Raw genomic sequence first — 13,834 nt, forward strand, 5'->3', positions numbered from 1 at the left:
CCATTGTGTGGGTGGTAGTGGGCACTATACCCATTGTGTGGGTGGTAGTGGGCACTATACCCATTGTGTGGGCACCATACCCATTGTGTGGGTGGCAGTGGGCACCATACCCATTGTGTGGGTGGTAGTGGGCACCATACCCATTGTGTGGGTGGCAGTGGGCACCATACCCATTGTGTGGGTGGTAGTGGGCACCATACCCATTGTGTGGGCACCATACCCATTGTGTGGGCACCATACCCATTGTGTGGGTGGCAGTGGGCACCATACCCATTGTGTGGGTGGTAGTGGGCACCATACCCATTGTGTGGGTGGTAGTGGGCACCATACCCATTGTGTGGGCACCATACCCATTGTGTGGGCACCATACCCATTGTGTGGGCACCATACCCATTGTGTGGGCACCATACCCATTGTGTGGGCACCATACCCATTGTGTGGGCACCATACCCATTGTGTGGGCACCATACCCATTGTGTGGGCACCATACCCATTGTGTGGGTGGCAGTGGGCACCATACCCATTGTGTGGGTGGCAGTGGGCACCATACCCATTGTGTGGGCACCATACCCATTGTGTGGGTGGCAGTGGGCACCATACCCATTGTGTGGGCACCATACCCATTGTGTGGGCACCATACCCATTGTGTGGGCACCATACCCATTGTGTGGGCACCATACCCATTGTGTGGGCACCATACCCATTGTGTGGGCACCATACCCATTGTGTGGGCACCATACCCATTGTGTGGGTGGTAGTGGGCACCATACCCATTGTGTGGGCACCATACCCATTGTGTGGGTGGCAGTGGGCACCATACCCATTGTGTGGGCACCATATCCATTGTGTGGGCACCATACCCATTGTGTGGGCACCATACCCATTGTGTGGGCACCATACCCATTGTGTGGGCACCATACCCATTGTGTGGGCACCATACCCATTGTGTGGGCACCATACCCATTGTGTGGGCACCATACCCATTGTGTGGGTGGTAGTGGGCACCATACCCATTGTGTGGGTGGCAGTGGGCACCATACCCATTGTGTGGGTGGTAGTGGGCACCATACCCATTGTGTGGGTGGCAGTGGGTACCATACCCATTGTGTGGGTGGCAGTGGGCACCATACCCATTGTGTGGGCAGTAGTGGGCACCATACCCATTGTGTGGGTGGTAGTGGGCACCATACCCATTGTGTGGGTGGTAGTGGGCACCATACCCATCCTTATCCACTTAGGATGGGTAAATCACACAGGATCACTTACCTCCTTGTTACCTATAACACAGGCATGTAGTGTTGTGTATTTATACTTTCCATTACCCTAGACAATTATGAAGATTGGGAGTACACTTGTGTATAGTTAAATCGAGCATAACAAATTATATATATCATAGGACATATGTTCTATAATTCTATGCACTAATCTACTCCGAACCATTCTCTGGATGGTTTTACACTGATCCGCACCCCTGTGAACGCTATGGTCCACAACGTACAAAATACTGTGTACTATGAACCACAGCAGCTCTCACAAATCCATAGTTTTCTATGCCAAGGTTTTTAGAGTTTCCTCAAGTAAATGTGTTGTTTGATTATACAAATAATCCCTTACTCATTTGAATCAGTTACTGCACATTGTATTGGTAGCTCGGCAAGCTGTTCCAGAGCGATCTCCCTGCTTGCAGTAGGCGAGACTCGAGGTAGATCAATAAAGGACATAAAAGGAAGCTTAACTATAAGTAAGGTGTTCTGCAAATGTGGTGATAACTAAGTTCACACGCAAATTAGATGGTGTGAGTTACCCTTGTATGAGAGACATGAGTATTAAGGACAATACGCTTAAAAGACATAGTCTATAATTATCCGAATATAGTTTGGGAATAGGAACAATGACTCTCTAAGCACAATCTCCTTGAGGTTATCTTGAGATTATTTTGGGGCTTAGCGTCCCCACGACCCAGTCTTTGATCAGGCCTCCTTTTTGTTACATACCCCCCCAGGAAGCAGCCCTTAGCAGCTGTCTAACTCCCAGGTACCTATTTACTGCTATGTGAATAGGTGCATCAGGGTGAAAAAAAACTATGCCCATTTGTTTCCGCCTCCACCGGGGATTGAACCCAGACCTTAGGACTACGAATCCTGAGTGCTGTCCACTCAGCTGTCAGCCCCTCCCCCCCCCTCACAAAAACATCACCAAAGCACTGAAGCATTTATTATCACATCAAGGCACTGGACCTTGTAAGAAGAGAACATATGCATTGACATGTACACTTTCTCCATTTTCCTTTATCTTGGATAACTCCCTTTTTAGTTTTATAGACAATATGTTTAATTGAAGGGTTACTACCTGATGCTTGGGCAGTCATAGTCAACAAACCCCAAGCATCTTCAAATAATTACAGACCTCATATTCGGCCTCCCATCTGTGGGTCCAACCAGTTCCTCTCAAATAGTAACGCTTCACACATTTGACGTCAACATCCCCAACAGACAAATAACGTGGTTCTATGAATCATTGCAGCACACTGACCATCACATTTTGTGTGGGAGCCACTAGGTTAGGACTTGGTTAGATTCGTGCAATTTCGTACAGCGTTTAAAGTCTGTTGTAGCAAAGTGAGAATGGGCTAGTAGGTTACTTGATACTACCTTTATCCATGTTTACCATTAGAAATAAGAATAATGTACATATAAAGTATATATAGACTCCAATCTCTACCACCGTACAAAAAATAAAAAATCCACTGCTTTGTTATCCAACCTCTGAATGTTAGGTTTACAAACACCAAATATATATAGATGAGAAATATTTTATTACTTTCTTGAGGGAAACATAAAAAAATTGAGACAGCAATACCTTGGCCGATATTAAAAAAAAAAAAAAAAAAAAATTGTTTATCTATTTTGACTACAGTAAAGTATTAAAGCTGAGAAATCTATGAATCTGTTAGAATTATGCATACTTATCCATGGGTGACCACCTCAGGCCGGCAAATGGGCAACAAGGGAAACTTTGTCAAGTTCCCATTATCGCCATAACAGAATCCCAGCTTGGCTTTCCCATTATGGCAACAATGACAAGACTCACATGAAATCTTATTATCCCAGATAATACCAATCAGGTTAAAGTAACATGCTCTGATATCATCAAATGTCGATACCTCTCACCGACGAGCACGTACCTCTTATGCGTAAAACAGATTAGTATAGACATACAAAATTTGAGAAACGGAGCCTCATCCAAAATAGGCCCGGAGAACTTGGTGTGTGTACACAAAGGACACACAACAATATACTCAGAAGTATTGAGTTATGCATTTCAAACGGCGCTACCTGTCAGCGGGCATAAAAGATCCATCACTCCGTCCAGAAAGCACACTAAAAATCCATTCATTTACATATCCACCTTTAAGAAATGATGTCATACAAAAGGCTACCGAGATACAGTGCTTATGTTGTGCATCTTTGCCATTTCATTCAACTCGGGATGGCCAAAACATATTAAAAAAAAAAAAAAAAAAAGGCATACGTAGGCAACACGCATAAAGTGCACTCATGCTGCATTATTAGATTCTTCATAAATAAAACCAATCAAACAAAACTCTCTTAGTACCACCGGCCCTTCTTCATGACAAGTAACTACTGATGGTTTGGGCTGTTCTTCTACAGATAAACATCTACAACTCTTTTTTGATCTTTTCTCTGCTACACACACACAGTTGAAGCCACTTTGTTGCCACTGTGACATGTGTGTGACGGAGAGACAAAGCAAAGAGGCATGTCCGGATATCTGCAGGATGCTGAGCACAGCTGGAATTATGGCAAAGCCACATTACAGAAGGATTTGAATGTATTCACCAGTAAGTGGTCATCAACCTTTGAATATATTCACCAGTAAGTGGTCATCAACCTTTGAATGTATTCACCAGTAAGTGGTCATCAACCTTTCAATATATTCACCAGTAAGTGGTCATCAACCTTTGCAGCACTTACAACACCTCCATGAACACAGTGACTGGCACTTTCTTTAGTGAACTCTGCGCAAGTGTAGGAGGCGGAGAACTGGTAAATCTACCTACCAACTACTATCTTGAGGTTATCTTGAGATGATTTCGGGGCTTTAGTGTCCCCTGCGGCCCGGTCCTCGACCAGGCCTCCACCCCCATGGAAGCAGCCCGTGACAGCTGACTAACACCCAGGTACCTATTTTACTGCTGGAATACTTTACTACTACAATATAATAATTCATTAGTTTCATTTACCAAAGGTATACTATACACCTTCAAAACCAAATTAAGTCCTGTACTTGGACCAATTTTGACTTTCATGTTGATTGCACAAAATGTTAAATCTTTATTTATACATGCGGTAGCAATTATAAACAAGCAAATAGAAATTACCTACAATATTACATCTTGAAAATTAAGTATTTACTTCTCTCTGTCAAGAAGAATTGGAGAGTCAATTTCTCATAAATCAATTTTTAAATAAATTATTAAAACATTCTGGACATTGATAAAGTCCCAATATGGGCTATTGAGAATATTAGCACACAATATTCACTCAAAAATATAAAAAAAAAATTAAATAAACGTGACAAGTGTGTACAAAACAATGAATAAATTAATGACAATACATTAAAACAGCAGTCACAACTGCTCATCACACGCTCCAAAACTTTCGACCAACACTGAGGAGAGCACGATGAAAGAACTCTTTAAACGTCATTTCACATCGGCCTCTTTCACGAAGAACAGTTAAATAATACTAAGTCTTCGAGCAACCTTTCAAGCTTCTCCACAGATCCAGAGAAAACAAAACGCACACAGTACTGTAATACCCAGGACCTTGTTAACCAGAACACGATAACTTGGGTAGACAGAAAGGCAACACACGCACACATTGAGATTGGCTAGGGGAAAATAAATTTGGGATCACTCAATGGGACCAATGGGACCCAGTGGGATCTCTCCGAGCGACCACTCGGTGGGATCTCTCAGTGCGACCACTCGGTGGGATCTCTCCGAGCGACCACTCGGTGGGATCTCTCCGAGCGACCACTCGGTGGGATCTCTCCGAGCGACCACTCGGTGGGATCTCTCCGAGAGACCACTCGGTGGGATCTCTCCGAGAGACCACTCGGTGGGATCTCTCCGAGCGACCACTCGGTGGGATCTCTCCGAGCGACCACTCGGTGGGATCTCTCCGAGCGACCACTCGGTGGGATCTCTCCGAGCGACCACTCGGTGGGATCTCTCCGAGCGACCACTCGGTGGGATCTCTCCGAGCGACCACTCGGTGGGATCTCTCCGAGCGACCACTCGGTGGGATCTCTCCGAGCGACCACTCGGTGGGATCTCTCCGAGCGACCACTCGGTGGGATCTCTCCGAGCGACCACTCGGTGGGATTATTCATAAGGACCATTCAATATAAGACCAGTCAATGCAATCACTAAATGTTACTGCTCACTGGGTCCAGTTAGTGGTACCACTCAGTGGAGCCATTTAGTGGAACCATGTCAGTGGGATATTTCATCAAGGGGAGCACTCGGTGGGATTATCAGGTGGGACCACTTAATGGGACCACATCAGTGTAACCATTCAATGGCAACTCGACGTTAGCGATGCCTATAACGTTACCAACTGCTTGTGTGGCCAAGCTGACGCTCGACGATCTGGTCAACGGGATCTGGGGTATAGAAGATAACGGTGAGTGTTAACACCAGATAAAAAATAAAAAGGATTAAAATCTGAGGTATTAACGAAGTCTTATAACGTGTACGTCGACTAATAAAAAAAAAATAAAAAGGAACGTCGGGAAATCAAGTATGGCAATATGAAGGACGTAATAATAAATATGCATATTTGTACAAGGAAACAAGTTGCTATTTCATCAACATAATGAGAAAAATTATATTAGGTCACCATCATCACGAATACTAGAACGCAAGCCGGATATTCAGCGACATAAAACGATAGATCAAGATACAACTACATTGCTGAAATAAGCCAAGGCAAACACTGAGCAACACATTAAACAATCGCTCAAGGTCAGAACGTGTGCCTTTGAAATTAACTTAAGGATGATGCGAAAGGACAAACACCAAGGACGGAAGGTGCCAATACCAACAACCAAGGGCACAGCGAAAGAGACGACAGCAAGACGACGCCAAAAAGAGGGGTCACAATGAGGACTCAAAACTGCATGTCTGAGGAAAAAAAAAAAAAAAAAAAAAATCGCATAATCAGTGATAACAGGCTCACTGGATAAGTCAGCAATGGAGGAGAACGTACGCAGGAATGTTGCAGGGAGAAGAAGGGGGGGAAAAAAAAATAAAATTACAAAAGCTAAAATTAAGGAATTTGACAAATAGAAAATATATACCTAGGTTAATTGGAGGGAAAATATAAGGAGACATCAAGGAGAGTCCAGAACGACGCGAGAAACAACTCGCTACGCTACGGGAAGTAATAATACAAATCTGTGATGAGGATTTTCATAAGATCATTCGAGTAAACAATAACCACATAGTTACTGTCAAACGACTTCAGCCAATAATGAATTCACGAAGATGACTTGAGGTGTGTTAATATCAAATGGGGGAAACTATGTAAAATACAATATTTCCTTGTAAAATACAATATATTGTATATTTTTAAATTAGATAATGAGATGATGAAAATAATATATGGCAGTATGTATGTGAAACGAGTGATTTGTAATCATGAAGTGGATGAGAGGGGATGGCAGTAGCTTATGTGTCGGCGGCGGCGGCGTCATCGTCCTCGGCCACACACCCGTTGCTCAGATCCTCCTGCGACGAAACCGGACTCTTGCTCGGCTCTTGCATCGACTCCACAGCTCCGTCTTCCTGAACATCATTGGGAATCTCTGAGCTGCGATCCACTTCACCGACCACATCAACCTGGTTCTCAATGATGCTGCTCGGAGCTGGCGGAGTGGTGAGGGTGGGCAGGCAGCTGGACGGTGACTGCGTGTTGGCGGTGGTGTGGTCCCGGTGTGTGTTAGGGAGGAGGAGGCTTACATAACTGCTCTGAACAGGCTTGTGCTTTGCTAGCTGCTTCACAGCATCCTCCATGCTGAACCATTTTCGTTTCCTACCTGCAAAAATGGGAGAGTGCACTGTAATGCCGGAGATGTCCCAAGTGACTGCTTCTCTGGGCAAGAGGGAAGGGTAAGCACATAAAAATATTGTCAACCAACTCTCTACTGAACTATTCCCAATGGCAAAAGAATACATTACGCAAATAACCACAAAAAAGCTCCGTTAAATAAAGCAAGAAAAACCCATCAATGGACTAAAAAGCTGTTACATTTTCCCTTCTCTGATGTGGACGCTTTAGGTCCTTTCGGACCAGCCACGGCACTGACTTTATTCTTCTGAACAAGTCAAATTTATCCAATAAATACCTACTATTAGGCAACTTAAAGATCAAAATAAACAAATATCCTCAACACAGCAATTCAACACACACAGGAAAGCACCAAATGGAATGAGAATGTGAGGATCAACACACATGTAGAATATTGGACCAATGGGAACATAGAGCAGCAGAACACACATACTGGATGGGTATCGGTCAGGGAAGACTGGTGAATGGTATGTTAAAACATCCTAATGTTAAAACAGGGGCAAAACAGGCCACAAAGTATACCGTGTGATACAGGCCACAAAGTATACCGTGTGATACAGGCCACAAAGTATACCGTGTGATACAGGCCATAAAGTATACCGTGTGATACAGGCCACAAAGTATACCGTGTGATACAGGCCATAAAGTATACCGTGTGATACAGGCCACAAAGTATACCGTGTGATACAGGCCACAAAGTATACCGTGTGATACAGGCCACTAAGTATACAGTGTGATACAGCCCACAAAGTATACCGTGTGATACAGGCCACAAAGTATACCGTGTGATACAGGCCATAAAGTATACCGTGTGATACAGCCCATAAAGTATACCGTGTGATACAGGCCACAAAGTATACCGTGTGATACAGGCCACAAAGTATACCGTGTGATACAGGCCACAAAGTATACCGTGTGATACAGGCCACAAAGTATACCGTGTGATACAGGCCATAAAGTATACAGTGTGATACAGGCCACAAAGTATACCGTGTGATACAGGCCACAAAGTATACCGTGTGATACAGGCCACAAAGTATACCGTGTGATACAGGCCACAAAGTATACCGTGTGATACAGGCCACTAAGTATACCGTGTGATACAGCCCACAAAGTATACCGTGTGATACAGGCCACAAAGTATACCGTGTGATACAGGCCACAAAGTATACCGTGTGATACAGGCCACAAAGTATACCGTGTGATACAGCCCACAAAGTATACCGTGTGATACAGGCCACTAAGTATACCGTGTGATACAGCCCACAAAGTATACCGTGTGATACAGGCCACAAAGTATACCGTGTGATACAGGCCATAAAGCATACCGTGTGATACAGGCCACAAAGTATACCGTGTGATACAGGCCACAAAGTATACCGTGTGATACAGGCCACAAAGTATACCGTGTGATACAGGCCACAAAGTATACCGTGTGATACAGGCCATAAAGTATACCGTGTGATACAGGCCACAAAGTATACCGTGTGATACAGGCCACAAAGTATACCGTGTGATACAGGCCACAAAGTATACCGTGTGATACAGGCCACAAAGTATACCGTGTGATACAGGCCATAAAGTATACCGTGTGATACAGCCCACAAAGTATACCGTGTGATACAGGCCACAAAGTATACCGTGTGATACAGGCCACAAAGTATACCGTGTGATACAGGCCACAAAGCATACCGTGTGATACAGGCCACAAAGTATACCGTGTGATACAGGCCACAAAGTATACCGTGTGATACAGGCCACAAAGTATACCGTGTGATACAGGCCACAAAGTATACCGTGTGATACAGGCCACAAAGTATACCGTGTGATACAGGCCACAAAGTATACCGTGTGATACTGGCCACAAAGTATACCGTGTGATACAGGCCACAAAGCATACAATGTCATACAAGACACTGTATGCCCTTCACAACTAGTGAAGGGCAGCAAATAAATGTCCCACATGGAACACTCTCTTTGGAAGAAATAAAAGGTTTCGTGATTTGCCTCTTTAATGATGCCTGGTGGTTTGGAGCCATGAATGGGGAGTGCACTGTTACAGGAGGTTTCGATCAGTTTCCCACATCCCAATGGCCCTTACCTATTATGTGTATATCCTCAACAGCCTCAATAGTTTTGCAGCACGCACTCGTCTAGTAAATACTTCGCTTACGTTCTTGATGAGGGTGATCGTAACAATCCCCTGCTCTCTCTCTCTCTCTCTGTACTTCTGTAAAAGGGGGCGGGGCCAGGGTCAGGCTCTGGTTCCAGGTAGGCCGTGCAGGACTCCTATGGCTGATGTGTCTCAGTACGAGGAAGGGCAAGAGGCCATCTCAGTGAGATAGGCTTCGCCCCTCCAGAAAAAAATAAACATTTGAAAAATATGAGTTAGTACCCACAGACAAAAGTAATTCTTACCAAATACTTTAGATTCGTCCCATTCTTCCATCTCTTCCTTAACAACCAAAACATACACGCTCGTCCGATGACCTCGCTCCGAGTTCTGCAACAACAAAAGTCAAAAAAATCAACAATGGAACACTTGACTGCGGGGTTATGCGCGCGTCTCCAGCGAACATCTTTCACATACAGTACAGTGCACAAAATTAAAAGCAATCTTTCAGTCCAATTTTTAACATGGAATATGTCTAGTGCCATCTACAGGGGAGAGGGGAAAGCGGGCGTGCTTGCCGCATGCTAACACCAAAACATTCAATGTTTAAAAGTGGGCCTCTTAATCTTCTTGTCAAACCTTTACAAAAAAAAATATTTTTATTTTATTATGAAAAACTTTGGGAAGGATACCCATTGTTTCACTATGAAACTTTAGGGATGCCCCTTGTTTCATCGTAAAGCTTTGGGGATGCCCTTTATTTCATGATAAAGCTTTGGGGATGCCATTAATTCATTGTAAACCTTTGGGGACACCCTTTGTTTCATTATAAGACTTAGGGGATGGCCCCTTGTTTCATCGTAAAACTTTAGGACACCCTTTGTTACATGGTGAAGCTTTAGGACACCCTTTGTTACATGGTGAAGCTTTAGGACACCCTTTGTTACATGGTGAAGCTTTAGGAATGTGAATCACCATGATGCTTAAATTTTTCTTTCCACATCAGTAAGCATTTCAGACATTCAATCAGGGCTGGCACATGTAAATCGACATTTTAAAATGCTGTACAGTAACAGGTACAGCTCCTTTCTGAATAGGAAACACTAATATTTCCAAGATGTATGTTTTAAGGTCCAACTTGACAAACTGTACCAGCCAGAACCAAGTGATACTCAACAATGGTACAACAGGGATCGTTTTAAACGTCCCAATGGTGCTTTGGACGCAATGTCAGTGTGGCAACTTTTAAACACGCTCCCTCTATAAATAATGGGGCATAACTCACCGACCTCTCACGGTGCTCAAAGGGGAACTTGATAAAACACTTCATGAAGGATACATGATCAGCCCGACAGTGAGCGGCAGCATCTAACACAGCCTGGTTGACCAGACCACCAACCACGAGGGCCTTATAATCCTTGCAACCATCTCAAGGTAATATCAAGAAAGCCTAGCCAGCTTCAGCTCCCATGTGGGGTATATACCTTTCTCAGGTGTTAGACCTTTTGAGTAGATATGAGGATGAATCTTCACTTCATGCTTTGGGGTTTGTCCACCACCTAACCCAGTCAAGAGCAGCTAGTTGCTGAGCAAGGAAAAAAAATTGCCAAATCTATTTTCTACTCCATGACAGAATATGGAGTCTGTGACATAAGTGATGACAGTGACCGGTGGCGTGGTGGTAACGCTTGCCCCCCCACACTTCATGGATACTTGGACTAGGTTCGAGTCGTGGCCAGGGAGGAGTGTCTGTGCACCAATCCTTAACTCTTGGTCCATATTAACCCAACTGTAAATGGCTACCCTTCTTGTTAACAGACTGGTGGGTCATGTTTAGGGAAGAATTGGTAAGGTAAAGCTTACTATGAGCTTACTATGAGCTATGGGAAAAGGAATGCTCTTAGCCTGCTAATATGAGTCACAGGTCATCTCCTCTTGTACCCATCTGTGTAAAAAAGTGCCAACATCTGTCCTACATTTTGGAAATACTTTTTTTTCCAGATGGGGGAAGATGGAGCATCGAAGGCTTTTGAGAAGCTCTGCCCATTTTGGTCAAACCTTCTACTGACCCAAGCCGAACACTGTTTCCAGTCTCCAAGCCCCAACCTCTCTCCCGCAAGCATGTGTATCAGATAAGACAGTACCCACTTATGGCCCGCAGCATGAAGGGAGTTGGGAGGCTATTGTGTCGAAGCCCTCAAGAGCGGGGTTTGAACAAAGGCCCTCCTCCTCCTCCTCCTGACGTCTGGACTCAAGTCGACTGAATCATTAGTGCCAGCCCCTCCTTTAAAAAGAGCGGGATCCTATGAGGCCTCTGCAAAAGACGAGAATTTAGATCATTAGTATTTAATAATCAGCCTGCCGAGGAGGAGGCACGAACAGCGTTGCGACCCACATGTGGCACACTGGATGCAACTGAGGGTAGGACCCACATACTGCAGACTGGATGCACACGAAGGTAGAACCACCCCCCCTCCCAGCCATCCCACAACAAACTGGGATCATCTGAAGATGGACTGGACCCACACACGATGGATTGGACTCACCCCGAAGGTAGAACCTACGCACAACAGACTGGATGCGCCAAAGATAGAACTCTGAATACAACAAGGAAGATTAGCAGAGGCATTTTTCTCTAGTCTACACGAGGAAGAAAAAATACAAGCTGAATCTGCAGACAGGTCACAGGACCCCACAGTCCTGCACGAAGCAGATACCCGAATAACAAGACAACAACTATCAGCTGACAATAATCTAACCTTGTCTGATCCTAAGACAAGGAATGGCAAGGAATCAGTTCACAAAAACACACTTACAACTCTAAAAACAAAATAAAAAATTACCTTAGGGTACAGACATGAAGCACACCCCTCACACATCGACAAGACCTAGCAATGGAGTTTACCCTGAGTCTACATCTTGGTATACCATAGAGCAGGGTTCTTTCAAACTTTTTTGAGCTCAAACCTGGATAAATTTTACGTAATAGCCTCACGACCCACCGAAACAACACGTGTACAAAAATGCATAGTACTAGCACTCTCATCTTGCATACACAATAAAAATACGATAACATTTTCCTACCCGCATGATATAGTACTGTACATGCATACTTAAAATGTTCACATTGTGTTCATTTTGGTGATGCCTGACTGAATTCTAACTTGAAAGATGATACACACAAAAAAAATAATTCTTAAACAAAACATAGCAATTGTGTTTGGTGAGGCTGCTTGTTGCTTGTTCCCCTGGCGCAGTCTGGCTTGTAGGTGGTGATCACAAGTATATCGGTGGCAGGGTTAAGGAGCTTTCTCTTCTTGGACTTGAGCTTTGCTAGGGTTGTGAAGCTAACCTGGCACAAGTGGTTGAAAAAGGAAGCAAGAGGTTGACAAAGCTGGGACATTCCTTGAATACACTGGTCCAGAGTGATGACAGTGTGGATTTCTTGTGTCTGATTCTTAATGAATTATCACTTGTGAGATGGGTCAACTCTTCTTCCTGATCACATGTTAAGTTTAGTCCAACAACAGTTTCATCTTGAGATGATTTCGGGGCTTAGCGTCCCCGCGGCCCGGTCCTCGACCAGGCCTCCATTTCGTTACACACCCCCAGGAAACAGCCCGTAGCAGCTGTCTAACTCCCAGGTATCTATTTACTGCTAGGTGAACAGGGGTATCAGGGTGAAAGAAACATTTTGCGCATTTGTCTCCACCTCCACGGGGATCGAACCCGGAACCTCAGGACTATGAATCCGAAGCGCTGTCTACTCAGCTGTCAGGCGCCCAGTCTGAAGTTTCAAATGCAAATGTGTCATCCCACCATTAATGGATGGACTCTTGTTTCTCTTTCAAATCCCTTCTCCTCTGGAAAGAAATGCTCAAAACTCACTGACATAGACAAGAAGATGCAGCTGTATTTCTTATACATTTCTAATGCATTTCTTAATTCTTCACACATTCTCCGTTCGTATCGTATTCCCCATTTGCGGCGCACAAGTATGGGGAACATAGAGTAAACAGGTTTATCTATTTTAAGCCTGGCTTGCCAAACCCTTACTTATCTCTTCAATGTCTTGAGCTCCTCACCATGTTGGAATACAGCGTTTTTCTCTCCCTTGTACTTTTAGATTAAGTTCAGTGAGAGCTTCGTGGAAATGTCTGCTAAATATGAGAGCTTTACTACCCACTCGTCTTTGGAGAATAGCTCTGCCATTGGAGATTTGCTTTCTTCGAGGAGAAACATATGAATCTCCATCCTTGACTCATAAACCTTAGTTGGGCTAGTCAGCGAACTTCCTTCGTTCAGATTGACAACTTTTACTACCTCATTTAGGACATTTCTCAAACAGTCTGGGATGCCTTGAGCAGCCTGAGCATCAGGGTTAATGGAGCAATGATTCCATAGTGTGGTAGTACCTGCTGCATCTCACAGTTTACTCACAACCCCATTGATTTTACCAGTACACATGTGCATGCGTAATTACCCGAGTGTAGTTACAGGACGAGAGCTACGCTCATGGTGTCCCGTCTTCCCAGTTCTCTGTAGTATAACACTTTGAAACTAC

At 44.3% G+C, this 13,834-nt stretch overlaps 2 protein-coding genes across 2 annotated transcripts in view; one reads left to right on the forward strand and one right to left on the reverse strand.

The window, feature by feature from the left end:
* Positions 1–2,796: 2,796 nt before the first annotated feature.
* Positions 2,797–13,834, reverse strand: part of LOC123765391 (diphosphoinositol polyphosphate phosphohydrolase 1) — a 45,037-nt gene continuing 33,999 nt past the window's right edge. The window contains exons 3-4 of the mRNA XM_045753940.2: positions 9,576–9,660; positions 2,797–7,125 (exon numbers count right to left, since the gene is read on the reverse strand). Coding sequence (XP_045609896.1) covers positions 6,758–7,125; positions 9,576–9,660 — 453 coding nt within the window. The 3' untranslated portion in view covers positions 2,797–6,757. The remainder of the gene's footprint in view (positions 7,126–9,575; positions 9,661–13,834) is intronic.
* Positions 4,953–5,420, forward strand: LOC138352706 (uncharacterized). Its single transcript, XM_069305288.1, has one exon. It carries the CDS (start codon positions 4,953–4,955, stop codon positions 5,418–5,420), a length of 468 nt encoding a protein of 155 aa, XP_069161389.1.

The sequence above is a fragment of the Procambarus clarkii genome, chromosome 5 (assembly GCF_040958095.1).
Source record: "Procambarus clarkii isolate CNS0578487 chromosome 5, FALCON_Pclarkii_2.0, whole genome shotgun sequence".
NCBI classification, from domain to species: Eukaryota; Metazoa; Arthropoda; class Malacostraca; order Decapoda; family Cambaridae; genus Procambarus; species Procambarus clarkii.